The sequence below is a fragment of the Heteronotia binoei genome, unplaced genomic scaffold, assembly GCF_032191835.1.
Source record: "Heteronotia binoei isolate CCM8104 ecotype False Entrance Well unplaced genomic scaffold, APGP_CSIRO_Hbin_v1 ptg000532l, whole genome shotgun sequence".
In the NCBI taxonomy this organism is placed as follows: domain Eukaryota; kingdom Metazoa; phylum Chordata; class Lepidosauria; order Squamata; family Gekkonidae; genus Heteronotia; species Heteronotia binoei.
Genome location: NW_026800046.1, coordinates 223,279 through 249,969, shown reverse-complemented (window position 1 = coordinate 249,969; position 26,691 = coordinate 223,279). Strand labels below are relative to the sequence as shown.

The 26,691-nt window shown below is 43.4% G+C and overlaps 1 protein-coding gene across 1 annotated transcript in view; it reads left to right on the top strand.

Annotated features, from left to right (window-relative positions):
* LOC132590665 (carbohydrate sulfotransferase 7-like) overlaps positions 1 to 18,321 on the top strand; it is a 31,496-nt gene extending 13,175 nt beyond the window's left edge. Inside the window, exon 2 of the mRNA XM_060263629.1 lies at positions 17,501 to 18,321. Coding sequence (XP_060119612.1) covers positions 17,501 to 17,527 — 27 coding nt within the window. The 3' untranslated portion in view covers positions 17,528 to 18,321. The remainder of the gene's footprint in view (positions 1 to 17,500) is intronic.
* Positions 18,322 to 26,691: the final 8,370 nt, after the last annotated feature.

The following is a 26,691-nucleotide window of genomic DNA, read 5'->3' as shown; positions in this document are numbered from 1 at the left end:
GTGGTCAAGCTCCAGCTCACCACATTACTGGGGCTGGCCTGGTTTAGACATCTGGGCATACAAATAGTCGGGGTGCAGCAGATACAAACGCACAGTTTTGAAAATGTGTGCCAGGAATTCCCAGAGGTATTTGATGGTTCCCTGGGGTGCTACAAGGGGCCTCCCATCACCTTACAGCTCGACCCCCAAGTGAGACCAATAAGGCTGAAGGCCAGGCGAGTTCTGTTCGCTCTAAAACCAAAAATAGAAACAGAGCTGGACCTCCTCGTGGCCCAGGAAGTACTAGAGCCGGTATCCTATGCGGCATGGGAGACCCCCATAGTCACTCCCGTGAAGCCAAATAGGGACGTGCGCATATGTGCAGACTATAAATGCACAATAAATAAAGCGCTCCAGGACAACCCATACCCTGTCCCAGTGGTCACCCACGTTATCGCATCCTTAGCCGGCTCTAAGGTTTTTGGGAAGCTGGACCAGGCCCAAGCATACCAGCAGCTCTCAGTGGACGTCAAGACAGCTGAGGCTCAAACAATAGTGACGCACAGGGGAGCTTTCAGGGTGCGGCGATTGCAATTGGGGGTTAGTGTAGCTCCGGGACTCTTAGAGCATAATGGACTCTCTCCTTAAAGGGATTCTCAGAGTACAACCTTTTTCAATGACATTTTGATTGCCGCCCCGGACACCGAGGAGTTCAGCTGCCGTCTGCGAGAGGTACTCCACCGCTTTCAGACGATGGGACTTAAGGTGAAGCGGGAGAAGTGCTCTCTCGGGGTGCTGAGGGTGGAGTTCTTGGGGTTCGCAGTGGACGCTGTGGGAATGCACCCGACGGCAGACAAGACCAGGACAATAGTCCACGCCCCGGCCCCCATGTGCAAGGCAGAGCTGCAAAGTTTCATGGGACTCTTGAACTTTTATCATTCCTTCTTGCCCCACAAAGCTGCCCTCGCAGAACCCGTACATAGGCTCCTTGATAAACATGCCCTGTGGATCTGGGGAAAAAAGCAGGCTGCCTCTTTTCAGGCGGTCAAGGACATCCTGGCTTCCAATGCGGTGCTCCACCATTTTGATGAGTCCTTTGCCTGCAACACTTCCCTGTATGGGGTGGGCGCCGTCCTGGGGCACCAACTTCCGGACGGGAGGGAAGTCCCAGTGGCCTATTACTCTTGGACCCTGACCCCCGCGGAGCGAAGCTATGCCCAAATAGACAAGGAGGGGTTGGCAATTGTGGCGGGGGTGTACAAATTCAATGACTACCTCTACGGCAAGTGTTTCACAATTGCCACAGACCACAAGCCGCTGCTGGGCCTCCTCGCCCCGGACCGCCAGACACCGCAAATCCTGTCACAGCGCATCCTGAGGTGGAATGAGTTCCTCAATTCGTACATATATAAGCTAGTCTACCGCCCCGGTAAAGCAATGGGACATGCAGATACCCTCAGCCACCTTCCGCTGCCCTCGATGGACCCCAATCTAGCCCCAGCCCACCACGTGATGCTATTGAAGACTCTACCGGAGAGGCCTCTCCACGCCGCTGAGGTAGCTTGGGCCATGGGCAGAGACTGCATCCTCGCACGTGTTCTCAACTGGGTGGAAAGGGGGTGGCCCACGGGCAAACTGGACGCTGATTTCAGGGCATTTGCATCCCGCTGGGAAGAACTGTCCATACACAAAGGGTGCATTCTCTGGGGTAGCAAGGTTGGTGGTTCCCCCCGATGACTTCGGAAGCAAGTGCTCAAAGCCTTGCACGAGACGCACCCGGGGATAGTGCATATGAAGGCTCTGGCACGTAGTTATGTATGGTGGCCGGGGATGGATGAAGAGATAGAGGGGTGGGTTAGAAGGTGCCTACTCTGCCAAGAGTCCCGGCCAGATCCACACAGCGCCCCCGTCCACTGCTGGGAGTCCAATCATGTGCTGTGGTCCGGACTACACCTAGACTTCGCGGAGCCATACCAGGGCCAAATATTTCTTATGCTGGTGGATGCCTACATGAAGTGGTTGGAGGTGATTCCCGTAGCTTCAACCTCCACCGCAGCCGCAGTCAGAGCCCTACGAAAGAATAAGAAAAGACCCCTACGAAGGGTCTTTTGCACCCAAGGGATCCCTGAGACCTTAGTCACGGACAACGGGACCGCTTTTACCTCCTGGGACTTCCAGGAGTTCCTGAATAGGTACCTCATCCAGCACATACGGTCCACTCCCTTCCATCCAGCCACCAACGGCCAAGCAGAGCACATGGTGCGCACCACCAAGGAGGCCCTGAGTCACATGGTACAGGGGGATTGGGACCACCACCTGGCAGCCTTCCTATTTGGGAACCAAATCACCTCCAACCCAGTCACTGGTATAAGCCGTGCAGAGCTGCTTATGGGGAGGAAGTTGACCACTAGGCTAGATAGGTTGCATCCAGACCAGGTTCTGGACCTCCGCAGCTCCCCTGAGACAAGAGAAGCCGCTAGGGGGTTCTTTCCAGGGGATCCGGTCTATGCAAAGAAATTTGCAAGCGGGCGGGAGTGGTTACCAGCCCGGGGGGGTGCGGGTCACCGGGTCCCGCTCTTACGAGGTCTCGTCAGAGGGGGGCCAGATCCTTAGGAGGCACATTGATCAGCTGCGCCGCTGCACCTTGCCAGAAGAATAGGCAGAGACTGGGGGAGCAGGTAGCGGGGTAATAGCGGCAGCGCCACCAGAAGCCACCCAGCCAGTGCTGGCCATGCTGGCTCTGCGGGCAGAGGAGCCTAGTAGCAGCTGGAGCGACCCCTCCCCATGGGGGTGCAAGGAGAGGCCCCGGAGCAGCTGCAGACACTGGCCAGCATTCTTTTGGCTTCACCCCACAACGAGGAACCAGCGGCCCCACAGCCACAGCAGCCACTCCAGTTCCCCAGATAAAACATAGGAGGTCGAGTAGGGAACAAAAGGTGCCGGCTTACTTGAAAGACTATGTTTCTTGAACGGGGGGGGGGGGGGATGAGTGTTGTGTCTTGCAATTCGGTCCCTGAATTCACAACACAGCGCGTGTGCGTGCACACAGAGGTGACCAGTGGGAGCCCGCAGGTCACCAGATGTAAGAACGTAAATACCCTCCACCTATGAAGATCTGGGGCGGGAAGTTTAACTGGCCAGGTAAGAGGGTTGTTCCGGGAGATGTATATAATCGGGGACCCAGCCTCGCCATCTTCTCTTTGTGATGTACTCGCCAATAAAGCATGTTGCCTACTACAAGTCTAGTAACTCAGTACATTGCAGATACCCTAACTATATCTTTCAGTGCATTCCCTGTAACTCAAGTATATTTTAACATTTTAGTTAGTATCTGAAATAATTTGATAGTCTTTTGATGGCTGCTAAAAGAAATCCTCCAGTTCTTCATATACATTGAAACTGACTTTGACAATCATTACATGCAGTGGGGGAGGGGGGGGCTAATAGTTGCCGTAAGGGCTAACTGGAATCAAAATGTGTAAGTAATTGACTGATGGGTATAGCTAAGATTAGATTAAAGCAGTTGGTAAAACTTGTGAATAGCAGATAAGAAAAGATAAGAACAAACAGATGTGAGAACTGAGTGACTTAAGAACCCAGTATCTCGGTTAAGCCCTGGGAGTTCCTTTGTCCTTGGTGTTGTGAAAACGTGTATTTCATGTGTTCTAGTCTAGTTTCTGAAATTCCTTTGCAATAAAACTGCTACTTTGAGGCACCACACGGCAAAGTGTCCATGTTGTTCCTCAAGGTCTGTGAACCCCAGGAACAGCATTTCATGGAGATCAGTGGGCTGCTGTGGAAGGGGGAGAAGGAGCAAAGTTTTGTTTACTAATGGAAAGTTTAGTCTGCCTCCAACCCAATAAACTGTAAAGCATACAAGTGATAATTTTTGCATAGTGATGAGTAGACTGAATTTATACCCTTCATTCAGAGTCTCAGAGCAGTTCACAATTGCCTTTCCTTCTGCTCCCCACAGCAGACACCCTGTGAAGGATGTGGAGCTGAGAGAACTCTTTCAAGAACTGCTCTTGAGAGAGTAGCTTTCAAAAACTATGACTGACTCAAGGTCACTCAAAAGAACAAGCTTGTAAAATTATCAAAGTACTGGTCTGTACAAGATAACTATCTTTCCTTGAAAACTGGCAGGTTTAAAAATACTTCCTGCATAATCCTTATGTTGACACAAGAACCTAAGATTCTTCAGGAATGTATCCTCTCAGCTTTTTCACAAAGGGCTTTGTGCCATCAGGAATGTCTTCGTTTATTTTCAATGCAGCCTGTTTGTTAAGTAGGAGCCATCTCCTACTTAAAAAACAGCAGCAACCCAGAACAATGACGTGATGCCAAAAGCCTGTTGGATAGTGGCCTACTGTGATGTCAGGTACTAAGAATAACTTTTCTTTTGGAACTCTTAATGACCCCAAACTTTAAGAAGAAGCAGTTTCTCCTGCAAGAGGAATTCTGGGAAGTGAAGAGTTATGAGAACAGCTCCAGGGAAACCTCATAACATTCCATCCAGGGGTGTGACCCAGAGTATGCTTCTAATTGTTGAGACAAAGCAGTTTCACCACAAATTGAGATTCAGCACACTAGCACAAGAATCCTAAAATCATACATAGAGCACTGCCAAAAATGGGGTATACTTGGCTGTTTAGTTCAAGATTTGGATCAATATGTTTCCATTCCCTCAGATGTCATGAAATAATTATCATTAAAAAAAAACCCTTTGTGAAAACACTAGAAAGAAAATACAATGAAGTATGAATCATCTCTGGACATGTGGATGTGGGAAGTTCTGGTTTTTAGAACTGTAGCAGCAGTGTACATTAATAGAATGTGCTGCTTTTGCTTGCAGAAATGCGTCCAGAAGTTTACTCTTGAGTACACTTGGGAGGTCTTATGCCTGCTTTCACTCATGAGACAGGCACCTACATGAGTGAAGGCTTAAAAAGCATAGCTACATGCCCATCTTATGAGGGTATAACATTACTAATGTGAGTCTTGTCATTAAAAGCTAAAGGTAGTCCTCTGTGCAAGCACCAGTCATTTTCGACTCCGGGGTGACGTCGCATCACGTTTTCACAGCAGACTTTTTAATGGGGTGGTCTGCCATTGCCTTCCCCAGTCATCTACACTTTCTCCCCAGCAAGCTGGGTACTCATTTTACTGACCTCAGAATGATGGAAGGCTGAGTCAACCTTGAGTTGGCTACCTGAACCCAGCTTCCGCAGTGGTCGAACTCAGGTCGTGAGCAGTACTGCACTTTTACCACTGCACCACAGGGCTCCTGTCTTGGCATTACTTGACAAATAATGAAAATACTGAAACAGGCTCACAAAATTTGGGCCTGAGGATGAAATGCCCTCACTGCGTTACTCCAAATGTAGCTATTATTGTTCAGAGTTGAGCTCAGATAAATAAATGCATCAAATGGCATTTTTAAAAATAAAAAGGTAGATGGGACACTGAAGTATGATGGTGAGAAGGGCCATTGTTTTAACCTAGCATTTGGTTTGTTGGTGTGTATGTCAGTAACTTATATAGTAAAATCAAGAGAAAGTTGACAAATGAACTGTGAACCCTTGTTTTGTATTTATGTTCAGCCTGAAATTAATGATACTTTTTGATTAAAGGGCTGGAACACTTTCCCTATGAAGAAAGGCTGAAACGCTTGGGACTCTTTAGCTTGGAGAAACATCGACTGCGGGGTGACATGATAGAGGTTTACAAGATAATGCATGGGGTGGAGAAAGTAGAGAAAGAAGTACTTTTCTCCCTTTCTCACAATACAAGAACTCGTGGTCCTTTCGATGAAATTGCTGAGCAGACAGGTTAAAATGGATAAAAGGAAGTACTTCTTCACCCAAAGGGTGATTAACATGTGGAATTCACTGCCACAGGAGGTGGTGGCGGCCACAAGCGTAGCCACCTTCAAGAGGGGTTTAGATAAAAATATGGAGCAGAGGTCCATCAGTGGCTATTAGCCACAGTGTGTGTATATATATAAATTTTTTTTGCCACTGTGTGACACAGAGTGTTGGACTGGATGGGCCGTTGGCCTGATCTAACATGGCTTCTCTTATGTTCTTATGAGTATGTACTGTAACATGACAGATTGTAGTGCTGATTTTACCCACACACTGTCTGGCAGCCGTAAAGCAGCTTATATTGTTGCACTTAAATTCTTCAAGGATGGGAAAATGTTCATCAGAGTTCACTGAATTCTGAATTTAGGGCAGCAGTCTTCTGCATACTTACCTGAGAATAAGCCTCAGTGAATATATTAGAATTTATATCTGAATATGTTTATATAGGATTGGACCTCATGATATAAAATAATGAAGCAGAATTTTTTTTATTAAATACTGCTGATTGTGGATGTGATATTCACATGTTACAGTTGAAACAGTTGGCTGTATGTTAATTACTGAATGTTTAACGGAAATCTGCTTTGGATCATCTGTTAAAAATCTTGACATAATCAGTACATGTGTATTTGAGATACAGTCCTGGTACTTGATTGGGAGTATCTTTTCTGATAGATTATTTGCAGAGCATGTGGTTGAAAGCTATGAAAAACACAGAAAAAATAATCATGCTTAGTAAAGAACAGAACTGCATGATAATTTAATGCAATGTTTACATGGTTTTGACTTGGAAGAATTTCAGAGCATGTGGCTGAAAGCTATGAAAAACACAGAAAAAATAATCATGCTTAGTAAAGAACAGAACTGCATGATAATATAATGCAATGTTTACATGGTTTTGACTTGGAAGAATTTCAGCCAAACTTTGTACTTTTCCTCCCTTGAGTTTCTGGGGTTTATTCTTATGTTTTAATTGAAGTGCCAGTAAGACATTGCATATATTTGCGTTATGCCTTTGTAATGGGAACAATATCAAATGAGAACATTTAAGTTCTTTTGGTTTCATTGAAAGAGTTCAAAGCACTCTGTATGGGACCTATGTATGTTCAAGCAACATATGCTGGGGGGCTGCAGCACAGTCTTGGGATTGCTAGCTCCTCCTTCCTGGTTGCAATACTTATGCATTTATAAACAGTATACTTATATAGGCTCAGTCCTGGTTCCCACTTCCTACACCTGTTGCCTACATCTGTATATCTCATGTATAATGATAGGCTCATGCCTGAATTAATTGAAATCAGTGACATTGAAAATTGCTTGATTTTGATTGGATTGTGCCTTGTGTTTACAGATAAGTTTATTCTCTTCCCCTCCCCTGTTACTGCCAGCCTTGTGACATTGGAAGGATGAGGGATTAGTTGAAGTAGGCTATTTCCTCTTCAGGTTTTAATGTGGGTCAACTTAATGTCCCTTGACACTCTTGCAAATCCTTTTCCTTTAGAGGATTTAATTAGATGTAACTGATCTGGAGGGAGAGGAGGAAAGGAAAAATCTTTATTCCCCAAGAAGAGAGAGAATCTAGCTCTTGCAGTGAGTCATAGCTAATAAGAGAAGTGACAATTTTAAAGCTGCCACATTGGCTGACAGGAGTAAATAAATGTGGGTGAAGAACAGTGATGAAATTAATCCTTTTTCTTCCATGCCTGGAATTGGTAAGAAGATGGAAGGGGCACGCTCTCCTTCTCCCTACTAATTTTGCAGGGCAAGGGCATAAGCGGATTCTATTTGGTGGATACCAAGCTGCAACTGAACAGGCAGGAAAAAGGGTAGGCTTTTTCTTCTCCCTTGGAACTCTGAGGGGCATACTGTAGAATATGAGCGGGTGTGTGTGTGGATGTTGTCTATCCCAAGGACTTCTCTCAAAGGATCTTATTTAATTCTACAATATCTTCTGGTTAGATGAGCTGTGTTCATTGCAAAGAAATAAAGCCATTTCTAAAGGGAAATGTCTTGTGATGGGTGATGTGAAGTATGATTCTATGATGCATCCTTTTGTGGAGGAATCTTGAAGATAATAAGTAAAAACTGATAAGAATGAATACTGAGTGTTGAGAGCTTTGATTTTACAAAATGGAGAAGATACTTTTTTTATGGACTCATCCTTATAATCAGGTAGACTGATTTCTTGTACAGAGAAGTCAACAATGGCCCAGTGGTAAGGAAGTTTAACAAAAGGAAATTGACATAGCTATTTGGAGTACTTCATGTGGGTTAACTCACCCATGTTTCTTCTAGTGCTAAGTGATTCCCTCCCCCCCACCCCGCCACTTAATCTCCCTCTATTTAAATCCTTGTGGGACTGGGTCAGATAGAGTGTTGACTATAGCTTTAGCTTTCAAGAATTTGGCAAGTAAAAAAAAAAATTGGTGATGAGGAAGGATCTTGAGTGGAAGGAAGGAAAATAGATATGCAAGTGCTCCCTGAAAAACCCTGACTGGTATAGTCTTAACATTTATCTTCCTCTTTGTACATTTTGGATTATTCCTTGACTGGTTTTCTATGTTTGAAAGACATGCTGAGCTATGACCTTGGCTCAATGATGATAACCTCATGCTATCATGAGAGTCTGGCAAGGTATTTAGAGCCAGGGAAGGCAGCCTGTCAGTCTTGAAGTGTTAAGCTGTGATGGTGACCTATATTACTATCTAGCAAGCCTTTTAGCATGTTTTTGTTGTTGTTCAGTTGCACAGTTGAGTCCAACTCTTTGCGATCCCATGGACAAAGTCACGCCAGGCCCTCCTGTCTTCCACCATCTTCCGAAGCCTGCTCAAATTTGTGTGTGTTACATTAGTAACACTGTCCGGCCATCTCATCTTTTGCCATCCCCTTCTTCTTTTGCCTTCTGTCTTTTCTAGCATCAGGATCTTCTCCAGTGAATGCTCCCTTCTCATTTGGTGGCCAAAGTATTTGAGCTTCAGCTTCAGCATCTGACCTTCCAGGGAACAGTCTAGGATGATTTCCCTTAGGACTGACATATTTGATCTTCTTGCAGTCCACGGGACTCTCAAGATTCTTCTCCAGCACCACATCTCAAAAGCATCTATTCTTCTATGCTCAGCCTTCCTTGTGGTCCAGCTCTCACAGCCATACATTACTACTGCATATACCATCGCTTTGACTATACAGACTTTTGTTGGCAGGGTGAAGTCTCTACTTTTTATTATACTGCCCAGGTTCACCATAGCTGTCCTCCCAAGGAACAAACATCTTTTAATTTCATGGCTACAGTCACCATCTGCAGTCATCTTGGAGCCCAGAAAAGTGAAGTCTGTCATTACTTCCATATCTTCCCCTTCTATTTGCCAAGGTGTGATGGGGCCGGATGCCATGATCTTAGTTTTTTTGATGTTGAGTTTCAAGCCTACTTTTGTGCTCTCCTCTTTCACCCTCAACAAGAGGTTCTTTAGGTCCTCCTCACTTTTTGCCATTAGAGTGGTGAGGTTGATGTTTTTCGTGACAGTCTTAATTCTGGCTTCTGCTTCATCCAGCCAGCATTCCACATGATGTACTTTGCATATAAATTAATTAAGCAGGATGACAATATACATTCTTGTCAAACTCCTTTTCCTATTCTAAACCAATCAGTTGTTCCATATCCTGTTCTGACAGTTGCTTCTTGACCCTTATACAGGTTTCTCAGGAGACATGTGAGGTGGTCTGGTATTTCCATCTCTTTAAGGACTTGCACAGTTTGTTGTGATCCACACAATCAAAGGCTTTAGCATAGTCAATGAAACAGAAATAGACGTTTTTCTGATACTCTCGTGCTTTCTCCATAATCCATCGAATGTTGGCAATTTAATCTCTAGTTTCTCTACCTCTCCAAAACCCAGCTTGAACTTCTGCTGGTTCCCGATCTACATACTGCTGATGCCTAGCTTGTAGGATCTTTAACATGATCTTGCTGGCATGTGAAGTGAGTGCAATGGTTTGAACATTCTTTGGCATTACCCTTCCTTGGGGTTGGAATATAAACTGATCTTTTCCAATCCTGTGGCCACGGTTGCGTTTTCCAAATTTTTTGACATAATGCGTACATCACTAACAGCATCATCTTTTAGGACTTTGAAAAGCTCAACTGGGATACCGTCATTTCCACTTGCTTTGTTGTTAGTAATGCTTTCTACGGCCCATTTGACTTCACACTCTAGGATGTCTGGCTCAAGGTCAGAGATTTCACTGTCATGGTTTTCCAGGACATTGAGATCCTTCTTGTATAATTCTTCTGTTTATTCTTGCTACCTCTTCCTGATCTCTTCTGCTTCTGTTAGGTTCGTACAGTTTTTGCCCTTTATCATGGCCATCTTTGCATAAAATGTTCCCTTGATTTCTCCAATTTTCTTGAAGAGATCTCTTGTCCTTCCCATTCTATTACTTTCCGCTATTGCTTTGCATTGTTCCTCCTCCTTATTCTCTCCTTGCTGTTCTCTGGGAATTTGCATTCAGTTGGGTGAATTTTTCCTTTTCACCTTTGCCTTTCATTTTCCTTCTTTCCTCAGCTATTTGTAAAGCCACATCAGACAGCCAATTTGCTTTCCTTCTTTCCTCAGCTATTTGTAAAGCCTCATCAGACAGCCACTTTGCTTTCTTGCATTTCTTTTTCTTTGGGATTGCTGCCTTCTGTATAATGTCACGAACCTCTGTCCATAGTTCTTCAGGCACTCTGTCTATCAACTCTAGTTCCTTAAACCTATTCTTCACCTCCACTGTATATTCATAAGGGATGTGATCAAGGTCAAACCTGAATGGCCTAATGGCTTCCCTAGTTTTCTTTAATTTAAGCTTGAATTTTGCAATGAATAGTTCATTATCTGAGCCGCAGTCAGCTCCAGGTCTTGTTTTTGCTGACTGTAAGGAGATTCTCCATCTTTGACTGCAGAGTATATAATCAATCTGATTTCTCTGTTGCCCATCAGGTGATGTCCATGTGTAGAGTCGCCTTTTAGGTTGTTGGAAGAGGATGTTTGCTATGACCAGCTTGTTCTCTTGACAGAACTCTGTTAGCCTTTGCCCAGCTTCATTTTGTTCTCCAAGGCCAAACTTGTCAGTTGTTCCGGTCACCTTTTGGCTTCCTACTTTAGCATTCCAGTCCCCTATGATGAGGAGGACATCTTTTTTGGTGTTAATTCCAGAAGGTGTTGTAGATCTTCATAGAACCGGTCCACATCAGCCTCTTCTGCATCAGTGGTTGGGGCACAGACTTGCATTACTGTGATATTGAATGGTTTGCCTTGGATACAGACCGAGACCATTCTGTCATTTTTGAGATTGTATCCCATTACTGCCTTCCTCATTCTATTGTTAACTACAAAGGCCACACTATTTCTTCTACGGGATGCTTGCCCACAGTAATAGATGTAGTGATCCTCTGAGTTAAATTCACCTATTCCCGTCCATTTTAGTTCACTGATTCTAAAAATGTCAAGGTTCAGTCTTGCCATCTCGTTTGACTACATCCTTGATTCATAGATCTTACATTCCACATTCCAATGCAGTATTGTTCTTTGCAGCATTGGACTGTTCTTTCACCATCAGACACATCCATAGCTGAGTGTCCTTTCAGCTTTGGCCCAGCTGCTTCACTCTTGCTGTGGTTACTTGGACTTGCCCTCTGCTCTTCCCCAGTAGCATGTTGGGCACCTTCTGACCTGAGGGGCTCATCTTCCAGCACCATATCTTTTAGCCTTTTGTTACTGTCCATGGGGTTTTCTTGGCAAGGATACTGGAGTGGTTTGTCATTTCCTTCTCCAGTGGATCACATTGTCCTGGTTCTCAGCTGTGGCCTGTCCATCTTGGGCGGCCCTGCATGGCATAGTACACAGCCTCACTGAACCGCGCAAGACCTCTTTCCATGTCAAGGCAGTAATCCATGAGAGGGTCAGCATGTTTACTGTCCTTCAATTGAAATTAAATGAATCCTGTTACTTCTCTGCACTTTAAAGGAATCAAAAGAAATACCCAGTTTTACATTTATGAGATTATCTTCTGCATTAGTATTTCCCTATTAGTCAGAGGCCTGAGGAAGAGATCGGTGGTTATTTTTAACTGATGAGTAAAACGAGTCTTCCTCATATATACCCACCATGAGCTCCTTTTGTCTCTAGGCTCTTTGTAAGGATTATTTAGTGATCCCCTTACAGCCTGTTGGTCCTGTTTTCTGGCTTTCTTGTAGTGTATGTCGCCGCCCACCTGAATACAGATCTCATGCAAAGCTTTTATCTCTATTAGCCTTTCTTCTGTCTCTCTCTCTCTCAGCAGTTGACTCTTTACTTTTGAAAGCTTCTTTGCTCCACTACCACAGCTAGGATGTTCTAATGTTTTTATGCCATCACTTCAGCTTAAACAATGGCTGGATCTGGAGGCATGCTAATGACAACAGCCTATTTTTAACTTCTTTTATATAAATTATACTGGTACATAATGCTGAACACTGTGTATGGAGCCATAAAACTATAACTGTCAATTTTTTTTTTTACTGTTAAATGTTTTGAGTTACACTGAAGTTCTATTATGATGGCCTGTCTCAACACTTTTCAGTTGGTAACCATACAGAATATTGTGCGTCTTTGTTTTGCATACTAGTTGAGAAACAAAGACATATGTACACAGCCCAATCTTATTGCATGTTTACTCAGAAGTAAGCCCCACTGTATTAAGTGAGGCTTAGCCTCAAGAAAATATGCGCAAGACTGCAACTTTAATCTTGTATGTACATGCATATTGACACCATGAAAAATGCAGATCAACAATAATGTGAACCCTTTTCTTTCACATACCCTTTTCTTCCTGTTCTTAAACAGTACTACTGTTCTTTAAAAAATGATATATTTAAAGTATCTCTATGTTGCCCTTAACAAAAATTTTTCAGAGAGCTTTGCAATAAAAAGATACAATACTGGGAAAATACTAAAATATAAGACACCCTACAATTAGTAAAAGCAGCACAATTAATACCATAATATCAGAAAAGGGGGAGAGGAGTAAATAAAATAATTTTCATAACAGGAGGCTTTGGAAACCAAAGACATCTTCACTGGGCATGTAAATCTCCATGATGAATGAAAAGATAAAAGGAGTTCCACAGAGTAGATGACTACCCATTTTATGTTAAATAATTGGAGCATATATTGCAGGGCCTTAGCAACAATTTTAGCAGTCAGACAGTTAAATATGCAAACTGGCCTAATTTTTAGATCCCCTTGCAACCCAGATGGAAAGGGAACAGGGTAATGGGAAGTAATGAAGTAATTTGTGTTCTGGTGAAATTGGTCCGAATACTACACCAAATAGCACTCTTACAACTGCATTCTGGTCCAACTGAAGTTTGCTAACTATCTTCAAAGGTGGGCTTGTGTAGAATGCACTGCTGTGATTTATGTTATCATAGTATGTATATTTGGGTCCCTATTTTGCTGTTCCAGGAAGGAAATAAAACATATTGTTTAAATACACTACATGGCATAGATTAGAACTGCTTGTTCCTGTGCAAACCTCAGTCTAATAGCACCCCTAAATCACTCTTTCAGGGGGAGCACAACTTGATCTAGAATAATCCTAGGGACAGTGGCTCAGTGGCAGAGCATCTGCTTGGGAAGCAGAAGGTCCCAGGTTCAATCCCTGGCATCTCCAAAAAAGGGTCCAGGCAAACAGGTGTGAAAAACCTCAGCTTGAGACCCTGGAGAGCCACTGCCAGTCTGAGAAGACAATACTGACTTTGATGGACCAAAGGTCTGATTCAGTATAAGGCAGCTTCATATGTTCATCTCTAGCAGCAGCTGCTAGAAAAGATCTTTTTGGGAAGGGACGGTGGCTCAGTGGTAAAGTATCTGCTTGGGAAGCAGAAGGTCCCAGGCAGCTTCATATGTTCATACGCAACCGCATGTTCAATCCTAGGTTGGCTACATTATCAACTGGCAGTACCTCAATTTATTGGCTGTCATCCATGCCATCACTACTCCAGGCACTTATTTAGAATATTTGTTTATTATTATCTATTTATAACCTGCCCTTCCCTCAACGAGCTCTGGGCGGGGAACAATTATTATAAAGAATTAAAATTATAATTAAAAATAATTTGTACAATATAACAATCTTAAAAACAAGTCAAATTCTGCAGATAGTAATATCAAATTGCAGCCACTTCTCCCATATATCACCTCAGCTGAAAAGGAGAATTTAATGTAATTAGCATACCAATGACTCCTCATTACATCCTGCTGTACTATTAACTCACTATTGTAACAGATTTTGTGATTTTATTGTAATTTATTGTGATTTTATTATTATCTATATTGATGTAATCCGCCCTGAGCCCCCATGGGGGAATGGGTGGAATATAAATAATAATAATAATACAAACCTCTGTATAACCTCTTGCAGCAGTTTTGTGCAGATGCTGAACAGCATTTGAGACAAGATGGCGCTCTAGAGGCCCCACCCTGTACCTGATCAATACTTTCCAGTATTGATATGACACACTGAAACTACAGTGCTTCCAACATCCATCTCAGACAGTTGGCTCAGAAGGACACCTGGTTGATGATACTGAATATGGCCAAGAGGTCCAGGAGAATCAACAGGACTACACTTCTGTCAGAGTGTTTAAAGTGCCAATCAGAAATCTGCACTGTCTTCTCCTGCAGCATTAAACAAGCAAGCCCCAGGATTGTGCCAATATTTTTTTTACTTGGGACAGATCTATTGGACCCTTTTTTCTTCTTCTCTCTCGCTCTCTTTTTGGCAATTTCTGAAAAATCCCAGATCTGAATACCATACTGGTAATTGGATCCAGGATTTTTCAGGAATCCATCGCCCTCCCTCTTTTTTTCTTTTTTGGCCCAATAGACCTGAACTGAAAAATACCAGTAAAAAAAAACTGCACACCCCTAGATTCTATTAAAAAGGTTTCATAACCACTTCTCTCATTGTCATTGGCAGAAACCTTTTTCTCAAAGTTGCACTAAGAAACACCCAGACCCAAGAGGGTAACTCTCCCCGAATAAGCTGTAATGAGCCAGGAGAACAAGGATCACCCTGTGAGGTAGTAAGCCAGGAATTTAGTCAAAGGAATTTATCTAAATTAAATTGCAGCAACTGAAATCCAAATCAATGTAATCCAGCTGCATCTGTGAAATATCTTGCAAACCAGTCAACCTCCAGGCTTGGGAATCTGAGTGGAGAAGCCGCCCCCAATAACAAACTGGAAAACATAGAAATGGACTCACTTATTGTAAACTCAAAGACTATATAGAGTATGCAGTATTAATGTGAAATGTGAAGTACCTACTATGAAATTAGTTTACTAGAATTTCATTCCAAGGAATCCTTTGTGCCTATATAGGATCAGCCACATTTGTTCAATTACCATATGAAATCGTTTTACTGAATGCTGTATTATCCAGCGCTTTTTTAAAAGAAAAAGCCCAGCAGGAATTCATTTGCATATTAAACCACACCCCTGATGCCAAGCCAGCCAGAACTGTGTTTGTGCATTCCTGCTGAAAAAAAACCCCCTGGTATTATCCTTTTAGTATGACTGAATATCTTTGATAACATGAAATCAAATACTTCAATCTCTGAGAACAAAGTCTAAGTCCAGTGGCACCTTTATGAGCTTTTGTGTGCTCACATGTGAATTGTATCTGAAATGTGCCTGCACTCGAAAGCTCATACCTTGAATAAAAAACATTGTTGGTCTTAAAGGTGCTACTGGATACAAACTTTGTTCTGCTGCTTCAGAGCAACACGGCTAATACACCTGGATTTAACCCTTGTGGTTAAGATATCCATCTTTTAATTCTTACTTTCACAGTATTATATGTCATGAAACTCAAGTCCTAGAAAACCGTTGCATTAAAAATGTACCTGCCTTGATGCTGGTTTCTCAGATAACGAGATAAGTATATTCAGGCTCTATTTAACCCAGTTTCTGTGACTGAAAGAGGTACAGAGCACAAGGTAATGATATGCTTGCTTAAAGGTGTTAACTATTTAACACAGGAGGTGTTTGAGTAACTCAATAGGTACAAAGACAAAAAATGGAACAAACTGCTGGAAAACACTTCTTGATCAAAAATGCAGAATTTTTCCCCTCGTGCAGTGCAGTTACTTTTATAAATGTACAGCAATGTTAATAAAGTTTATTTTAAACCAGTGATTCTTTTACTGTAGGTATACATCCCTCTGAGGAGGCAGTGTATAAAAGGGGAAGGGGTTAGAACTGAGGGGCAAATAAGGGACATTTGGGATTTTAAATAGTTTCTTCTGCACACTTGCAGTGGCTTTTGACAGCCAGTTGAATAGAATGTTTCATACTTTTTTCATCTTGAAGATGAAATCCCAAATGTCTGTATTTGATCATTAAGGAATTAGCTGGTGGCCACCAGACAAAAGGGTCACATTGAACGTATACTTTTTTGTATAATACGCATATAAATATATCGATGTAAATAATGCCGCCTTCTCTGTAGTGCTGTTTTTTATATACTTGTGGCCGAAGAGCATAGCATACTTAGTGGGTAGTAGAACATTAAAGACTGAAAAACAGTTTTAAGTAGTAATCAGAAAAAATAAGTTGAAATCGAGGAGAAATTCTTTCATTTTAATACCTGCCTTTCTCTACAGTGGGGATCCAAAATTGCATTCATTGTTTTCTTCTCCATTTTATCCTCACAACAACACTGTGTGGTAAGTTAGGCTGAATGAGGTTACCCAGCAAGTGTCCATTGCAGAGTGGGGATTCAAACCTGGTGTTATAGGGCCTACTATAGCACTTTAACCAGTATATCACACTGTAGTTTCTCTTGCTGAAAGTGATGTTTATTTCATCCAAATTGAGATTGAGCTTAATTGAGATCTTGCCCATATGCTTGCACCTTCTGAGATAAGGACAGTCACAGCCTTTTCTGTCATGATGCCTCAATTTTGGAACTTCTTTCCTATAGCTGTTCGTTTTGCTAAGAAGAGCTGGTAAACCTGTATTTTATCACATGGATCACCTGAACCTCCCCTAAGTACTGCCATAGGAAAAAATTATTTTAGTTACTCTTGTTACATGAAATTGAAGCTGTTACCAGGGTTCCCTCCTGGCAACGCAATTTGTTGCCTGCTCATACCTGAAGTGCCAGTGGAAGGAAATGGAGCCCATGGTGGCATCATGCTGAGAAGTGTTTGGAAATCCTAGAACATTCCATAATGTCATGTCTGGAGAAAACTGGAAGTGACATCACCATACCAGTACGTCAGTCCCCCATATCCAAAATGCTTCCAGGGTATGGTGGCTGTGGCCAAGTTATTACTAATAAAGAACAGAAACCAACCAGTAGAAAGCATCATACTGAGGTGCAGTCTATACCTGAGCCTCAGTGGCAAAGGCATACCATAAACAAAGAGAATTAAATGTATCACGAAATTATGAAAAATAGAAAACCATAGCATTGATTTCCATACATATCTAATGCTGTTAACATTTAGCTCCAAAATCTTTGAGTTAATGTGCAAATAATTTGCCTTATTTCCAAAGAAAATTAGTGTGCACTGAAGCTTTTGAAATCATATCCTAATCCAGACTTTCATTTTTTTTTTCACCTGTACAGGTTAATAAACCGGCAGCTGATACATAACAGGATACAAAGGACATATGCATTGTGTACACATTGGAAATGGCAAGTGAATAGCAACTTTTACTGAAGGTTCAGCGTGTCATTCCAAACACAGACTAACTTTAGCGGAGCAGACATTATTATAAAGACAACTGAGCAAGGAAACTGAAATGGTTCAATGTGAATAATTACTCCTCTACTTCTGAAGTACTTTATCTTCCAAGCTGCCAGTGTTTTCAGTTCTTGATACTGCCACTTCCAACATGCTTTATCGGCACATGGACAACCAGCTATCACAGGAAGAGGAATATAAGTGTTTGGTTTGTTAAAGGACTCGCATATTTTAAATGTCCTATTCATTTCATGAAAGAACTTCAAACACAATGCCTATGAAATTCATGAATCCGTATTAGTGAAGGCATACAGTCAGTTAACATAAAGCAGTAGTTTCCCTCCTATTCACATCTACCTTTATCACTGACACAGTACTTGCTTTTTGGTTTTTTAAAAAATTGTATTTGGCCTGTTTCTGCTTCTTCTTTGCATTCGTCTTTTTCTCCTTCAGAAACTTAAAAACTTGTGGCGCTGATAGTGGTATGACTGTCAGTTAGAAACCACTGATATTTTAGTGCAACATACAGAAGACATAGCAAACACAAACCACTTCTATCGAAAGTAATATTTGAAATGTAATTCAGCAACCAAAGCACAACTTCCCACCAAATTTATTTGCTATCCCAGATAGCCTTGGGACCATCTGATGCTAGGAACTAGAGCTTAGTAATTTTTATTAAAGTACATCTGCATTTCTGAAATAATGCTTTTGTATTACTTTGGGGAAGGGGACAATTGTAATACACTGTCCCCTAACTGAACTACACTAGTGAACACTGAAAAAGAGTGCCCTGGCTGAGGACTGCTACTAAGTTTAGATTTCTAAGAGAAACTTACATTTCTGAGCAGTGGTGTAATGAATCCTTGGATTGTGTAAGCACCAGTTTGCATTCATGAGGGCAAGGTATTTTTTAAAAAATCTTTATTGTACAATGTTAATTCATACATGCTGTCAAAAAAACCTGGCTGGCCTTCTAAGCTACAGAAGATAGGCCTCACTCTTCCCATGTTGTCTTTTTCAGAAGTTGCGACATAAAATTTACAAAACAGAAGCTTTAAAGACAGTGATCTGCTAGGCTGAAACAGATGCATTTCTTGTGAGTACCTGTCTACAAGATATCCAAAACACCCTATTCTCAACATGCTGAAAAAGTGCCAGTAACCAGAGCCATCTTAGCAGTATTATGGGCCCCGGGAAAAGCAGTTACTGGGCCCCTACGACAACTACTCACAGGAATAAAAATGTAAATGGATATTAGTACTGCATCATACACAGATTACTTTGGGGCCCCTATGCTTGTGGGGCCCATGGGCAAGTGCCCATCAGGCCCATGTGTTAAGACAGCCCTGTCAGTAACAGCAAGATGTTCTTGTTCAAGAAAACTCAAACTTACTTTGTTCTTATAGAAGCAGAGGTACAAGATCCACAAAATGCATTAGAGAACTGAAGCTCAAAAGCACTTTCTTCTGCATTGTGCATTCACAACTGAGTCCTGTGCGAGTTAATACTTTACTTCTACTGATCACAATGGTAATCACTAACCATGGACTCAGAACATGAAAGAAACTGCTGGCTTACTCTGTGGTGTGATGACAATATGAAGGAATTACACATTTCAACAAGTAAGGACTTAATTCAAAACAGTGGACAAGGTAGTACTTATTCCTTGATGTTCGATCAGCACCAAATTTGCTACCTATTACTTCAGTAAGTATGCAGGGGTGTTGAACTCATTTGTTATGAGGGCCGGCTCTGACATAAATGAGACCTTTTTGGGCTGGGCCGGGCATGTACCTGTTTAAGACTAGGTAGCAGAAATATAAACTTTATGAAGGACAAAGTTTTTTTAATTAAAAAACTCTTAAAACATGCTTAAAACATTAGCTCTCATTGGTCATAAATATGCTTTCTTTGTATCTCTCAAAGGAAGCTCTGGCTCTTTCCTTCCTTACCCAGGAGCCCAGGAGGGGGGAGGAGTTGCAGCCAATAGAAGGAAGAGAGGCCTGGTCCAGTAGCTCTACTGTGCGATTGAGAGAGCATGGCAAAGCAAGCTCTCCCTCCCCCTTTCCTCCCTGAGGAGCCTCAGCTAATGGAGAAAACAGACTTTGCTCTGTAGCTTCTGTACAATTGAGCAAGCCTGGAAAAGTAAGCTGTTACGTGGAAGGAAGCAAGAGACAGGGAGAAGGAAGCAAATGACAGTTGCTCGGGGGCCTGATTTGGCAGATGGTATAGAGTTTCACAATGGTATACAGATGGTATACAGTTTCACAACTCACTGAAAACAGTCTTTTCCTGTTTTAAATAACTTTTAATGTGCTGCAAATAAGCTTCACTGTTTTGCCTTCAACAAATTATATGTATTTTTATTACCTTTTGTTAAAAAAAGAAGGCTGAATGATTAGAAGACCCCATTGGGCTGAAAGTAAATTAAAGAAAATACGAACTTTCATTTGAGTACAATGATTAATTGTGTTTGTTAGACAGTCAACTCACAGTAGAACGAAGTGTGAAGTACACAGGACTGTCATTTAAAATGGCAACTATGTTGAACTGTTCTCACCCCCATAACATTTGTGGAAACTGTGGCTGTGAAATGGGTATTTCAGCACTTGCAACTCCACATCACTGACTATTGAAAGGCAAGCATATACACCACATAGCACATCATACATTTCCATTACCTCACGTTAAAGGTGGGGGGAAAAGGTGGGGGAAAAAGAATGGAAACTCAAGACAGGACATTGTTTTTGCAGCAGCCCCATAGTTTTTAGCCTACAGAACCAATATGTTATAGTTATTAGGAGTGTGAAGATCCAAGTTTAAAACCCTACTCAGCCATGAAGTTCACTTGGTGACTTTGGGCCAGTCATTCAGTTTCAGCCTACCATGAAGAGGGACGGTAACTCAGTGGTAGAGCATCTGCTTGGTAAGCAGAAGGTTCCAGGTTCAATCCCTGGCATCTTCACCTAAAAACCTCAGCTTGAGACCCTGGCGAGCTGCTGCCAGTCTGAGTAGACAATACTGACTTTGATGGACCTAGGGGTCTGATTCAGTATAAAGCAGCTTCATATGTTCTGCTTGTATGTTCATACCATAACTCAGAAGGTTGTTTGTAAAGATACCATGGAAGTGGTGACAGCTGTATACATTACCCTGAGCAATTCTTCAGTAAGAAATTTGTATGAAGAGAATAACCAGATACTGAGTTTTTAAAATTCTGATAGAATTAAGGTTTCACAAAGTGCTCTTTATAATTTGTACATACTTCATAGTAAGCTGTTCTGTGTCTTACATTGGTCTTCAGCTGAGTTGTTGGCATTCAACAAAGGGAACTTTCTGTCTCAAAAGCTTATACCCCACAAATCTTGTTGGTGTCTAAGGTCTTACCAGACTCAACTATAGCTGTTCAGCCAAATTATTGCCATCATTACCTATCCAATGATTTTAGAATGGTGTTATGCATCAATATAAAAAGATGGAGCACTCATGAGATTATATGCAGCCAGCTTCATGGAAGAGTCCCATTTCTGAACTTTTTAACCACTTCTTTGGACATATTAAAAACTAAATTTATATTCTGAGCAATTTCCCTTGCTGCACAACATACATAGATCAGCTATCACTATAACATTTGCCTTATTTAAATGCCAGGTATTAGGAACAAATTATAAATTGGAATTCAGGATATTAGACCTGGAGCCTGGAAGCATGAACCATAAAAAGTCACTTTATGCTTACCCTTGAATTCTGTAGTCATTAAGATATATGTGAAAGATAGCAGACCTATCTTTGGCTGTTGAACAGCATGCATCTTAACACAGACAGAAGACATATTTAAGTCAGTGGTGGCTAATTTTTTGCCAGTGTAGCACAAGTATAAGATAAAAGGATAGTAGAGAACCTGATGATACATATGCAGCTGTCTTGTTCCTTTTCTTCTAAGTCAGGAAGAGGGCAGAGGTATAGGTCATGGCTAGGTCCATCAGCTCTAATGCTCCTGCTGCTCCTACTTCATCAAATGGTAGATACAGAAAACAACCTTAAATCAGTGCTCACATATTAACAGCCTTCTCGGTGTTCAGTTGTGCCCATGGTTGGCAGTAATTTATACCACAAACAGCAATGTTAAAAATCTCTCACCCACTTCACACAGTTCTTCCATGTCCCTGAGGATAGCCAGATTATAGTGTATTTCAGTTGTAACATACATTGCTTTTTTTCTCCCACATGGATAAACCCAATAAATCCTAAATGTCATGCCTTTTCTTCCTTCTCCTCTTACATATTATGCTAACACATTATACTCCACCTTTCTTCCATTATGGAACATGGGACTGTCTATATAAACAGGTTGCTTACCTGTAACTGATGATCTTCGAGTGGTCAGCTGTGCAGTCACACACATGGGTCTTGCCGCAGGCAACGGATCCGTACCTCGGAGTCTCTAATAGCTCGCCTAGAGCGCTTTTTGGTGCGCTTCCCACTCACTCTGGGGAGCAGGCATCGACTGCGCATGCCTGGAGCAAGGGGGAGGCGCCATTCCCACTCAGTTTCTTCCAGCCGCCACTGACACTCTACATAGGTAAACATCAAGGCAGAGAAAGCCAGCAGCGGAAAAGGCTGGGTGGGCATGTGTGACTGCACAGATGACCACTCGAAGATCATCAGTTACAGATAAGCAACCTGTTTATCTTCTTCGTGGTCTCTGTGCAGTCCCACACATGGGTGACTAGCCAGCTAAAGGTCACGGAGGTGGGTGCTGGCAAGAAAAAAGAATGTTAGTCACAACATCTAAAAGTCAGAAAGAAGCGAATGCACTCACCAGTCACTTCAGTGGAAGATGGACCTGAGGACCGCTTGACTGAAGGAAGCGTCTCATCTGGCACGAACGTCCAAGGCATAATGGGAGATGAACGTGGACGGTGAGGACCATGATGCCGCAGCACAGGTGTCCTCCAAGGAGATGCCATGCGAGAAGGCCGAAGACGTCGAGACCGCTCTAGTTGAGTGAGCCCTAAGGCCTTCAGGTAAGGGTTGCTTAGCAACTTTGTAACACAACCGAATTGCACTGAATACCCACTTAGAGAGTCTCTGGGTAGAAATTTTGTGCCCTCTGTGAAGATTGCCATAAGCCACAAACAAGTTAGGGTCCTTACGGAACGGTTGTGTACGAGAGAGGTAAAAGCTCTTCTGATGTCGAGGGCGTGTAGAGCTCTTTGCCTAGAGTCCTTGGGATCAGGAAAAAACGTGGGCAACGAAGTGGAGGTTGACAGATGAAATTGTGACACAACCTTGGGTAAGAAGGAAGGGTCCGGTCTTAAGACCACCTTGTTCTTATGAAAGACTGTATAAGGAGAGTCAGAGCGGAAGGCACACAAGTCACTGGCCCGTTTGCCGGAAGTAAGAGCAACCAATAAGGCAGTCTTCCAAGACAGCAGACATAGGTCCACGGTGGCCAGGGGTTCAAACAGGGGTCTCATAAGATGTGGGAGCACTAACGAAAAACTCCAAACTGGTACAAACAGTTTGATAGGAGGATGAAGGTGCAACATGCCCCTTAGGAATTATTTGGACAGCCTGTGAGAAAAGACAGTCTGGCCATCAATAGGTTCATGGAAAGCAGAAATGGCTGAAAGGTGAACCTTTAAAGAGGAGTAGCTGAGACCTGACACTTGCAAGGACAGTAGGTATTCCAGGATTGAAGGCAGGGGTACAGACTCTGGGTGGAGATGTTGGGATGATGCAAAGGAAAAGAAGTGCTTCCACTTGCACTGGTAAAAGCGCCTGGTGGAAGGTTTTCTAGCATTCAGTATAACTTCAGCTACTCTTGAAGATAGGGATGTGGACGAATTCTCCAAGTTGTAAGGGCCAGAATTTGAGGGTTGTGGTGCAGCACCTGGCTGTGAGCTTGGGTGAAGAGATCGCCTGCCAGGGGGAGGCGGTGGTAAGTGTGGCAGGACATCTGAAGAAGCCTTGTGAACCACGGTTGCCGTGGCCACCATGGTGCTATCAGAATGCAGTCTGTGCCGTCCCGAGCAATCTTGAGTAGTGATCGGGTAATTAGAGGGGTTGGTGGAAAGAGATAATGCAGAGGACCCCTCCAGATGTGAAGGAAAGCATTGTTGCCTCTCCTGGTATAAAAGAGAGGGCATTTCGAATTGTCCTTCGAAGCAAAGACATCTATTTTGGGAGTTCCGAAACAAACAAAAATGCGATGCCGGTAGAGTGGATTGAGGGACCATTTGTGGTCGTCTATGCGAATCCTGCTGAGAGAGTCGGCCAGGATGTTCTCTATGCCTGGAAGGTGAATGGCAGTCAGGTAGATGTTGTTTTTGATACACCATTCCCAGAGCAGTATGGCTATGCGGCACAGCCGGAGAGATCTGGTTCTGCCCTGTTTGTTCACATAGAACACTGTGGCCATATTGTCTATTGTGATCTGGACGTGTCAATCCCTCACAGATGGAAGGAACAATTGAAGGGCCCTGTGCACGGCAATGAGTTCTAGGCAGTTTATGTGCATATTCCTCTCGGCCACAGTCCACAGCCCTCTGACAGTTTTGTCCTCTAAGTGGACTCCCCATCCCCACTTGGAGGCGTCTGTGGTTATGATGACAGATGGAGGAAGAAGAACAAAAGGTATCCTGCAAAGCAAATTGTCTGGTACTGTCCACCGAAAGAGGGAAAGCAGAGCATCCTGAGGGACAGTGAGAACAGTATTCTGTGGTTGTAGATGTGGATGGTAGGCACGAACAAACCAAAGCTGGAGATGTCGCATATGCAGTCTTGCAAATCGAAGGACCGACATGGTTGCAGCCATGAGGCCCAGGAGACGTATGGTGATTGCAGGCTGAATAGGTATGTCGGACCAACTGGGCCAGGGACATAATGGTTCGGGCACGATCCTCTGGAAGGAGACAAGATGAGGAGACGTGCAGAGACGAGCACCTATGAACTGCAAGTCCTGAGTTGGGGTGAGGTGCGATTTGGTGACAGTCACACAAAGGCCCAGGGAGGCAAGAAGAGAGAGTTGTTTTGAGATTTCTCGCCAGCTGGTGCGCTGTAGGGGCAATGAGCAACCAGTCGTCTATGTACGGGAACACTGGAATGTTGCGGAGGCGCAGGGCAGCTGCGACTACTGCCATGCACTTTGTAAACACTCTGGGTGCGGTGGAGAGGCTGAATGGGAGAGACCGATACTGGAAGTGATGATGCCCCATGGCGAAGCAAAGATATTTGCGGCGCTGAGGACTGATGGTCACATGGAAATAAGCGTCCTGGAGATCCAGGAACGCCATCCAGGAGTCCTGCGGAATTGGAGGAAAGATGGATTGGAGGGAGATCATTCTGAATTTCCTGTAGGCTATCCGCTTGTTTAGCCTCCTGAGATCCAGAATGGGTCGCTTGCCCAAATCTCTCTTGGGCACCAGGAAATATCTTGAGTAGAAACACGTCCCCCGATGTTGAAGAGGAACAGGTTCTATGGCATTTTTTCGGAGCAAGTTCAGAATCTCTTGTTGGAGGTGAGGGGAGGGTGGAGTAACGGTGAAATAGTGGTGGTGGGGTGGTGAAACGAACTCGATTACGTATCCGAGACAGATTATGGTGAGCACCCAAGAGTCCGTGGTGATTGAGCTCCAGGTTGAATAAAATGGGAGGAGATGTGTGCGATAGAAGGGATTCATTTGTGGAATGGGACACAGAGGGAAGTCAAAGAAACTGCTTGGATGGTTGTGCAGAATTTTTTGCGGGTTGAGAATGGGGCCTTTGTTGGAAAGGTTGTTTCTGTTGTGGAGGCTTCTTCCTCCAATAATCAGGTTGTCTGGGAGAGCGTTGACAACGTTGGAAAGAGGGTCTCCAGGACTTAGGTCTATTGCATTGTTGAGAGGCTGGCTGGGAAACACCCAGGCATTTTGCCCTCTTATGGCCGTCATCCACAGACGTGAGTATCTCATCTGTTGAGGCATGGAACAGGCCAAGCCCATCAAATGGTAAGTCCTCAATCTTTTGCTTAATGTCGAGTTGTAAGTTAGTCGACCTCAGCCAGACATGACGACGTAGAGCCACTGATGAGGCAAAAACTTTGGACGAGCAGGATACAGCATGTCTCAAGGAGTTGATTTGCTGCTTCGACACTCGTGACAGTTCTGAGACTAGATTAGAAACAGCTTTCTGGGAGGTCTCAGGCATGGATGGAATATGCGGAATTTGGTTGGCAAGGTTGTATGTATATGCTGCAAAATAAGCTAGGTAATTGTTGAGTTTGGAGTTTGTGGAGGCAAGGCTGTAGATCTTGCGAGCCAGTGTGTCCAGGTTCCTGCCCTCACGATCAGGTGGAGTTGGATGTCGCAATGGTTTGGCCTTAGTCACTGAATGAACAATTATTGAATTAGGAGCCGGGTGGGAGGCTAAAAATTTGGATTTGGGTGCGTGCACCCTGTAAAGGGAGTCGAGGCGCTTCGAGGTAGGTGGTATCGAAGCCGGTTTGTCCCAGGACTCGTGTAAGCCCTTGAGGTGGACAGGCAACATGGGTAGAATTGAACCCGCTGGAAAATCTACCTGAACGAGATCATGGACAATATCAGAGACTTTGGGAGAATCAGAAGGGAGAGGAATATTAAGGGCTTCAGCCATGGTGGTGATTAAATTGAGGTATGCTTTGGAACTGTTAGAAGGCAAAAGTCAGGTAGGTTGGGTCGAATCCGATACAGGGGAAATGGGCGGGTCTTCAGAGTCTGAGGGATCCAAAGTGCCCATCTCAGATTGAGATTCTTCAGGCGGGGACGACATACGAGGTTTGGTAGGTGCAGAGGGTGTCTGATCTTTGGGAAGCTTAGGTTGGAGATTGGAGGCTGGAACGGGAGCTGTTGCCAGGGCTGTAGATTCTGTGGTGGAAGCTGTATGGGGCATCAAGGGCTCTTTAGATAGATCTCGGTCCCGAGGGGGTTCATAGGGTCGAAGGATCTCACGGGAGTAATATTCCTGGTCTCTATATGGGGAAGGACGAGAGTATGGGGAAGGACGACGGTACTGAGGAGATTCCAGGTCTCTAGAACTGGAAGGACGACGG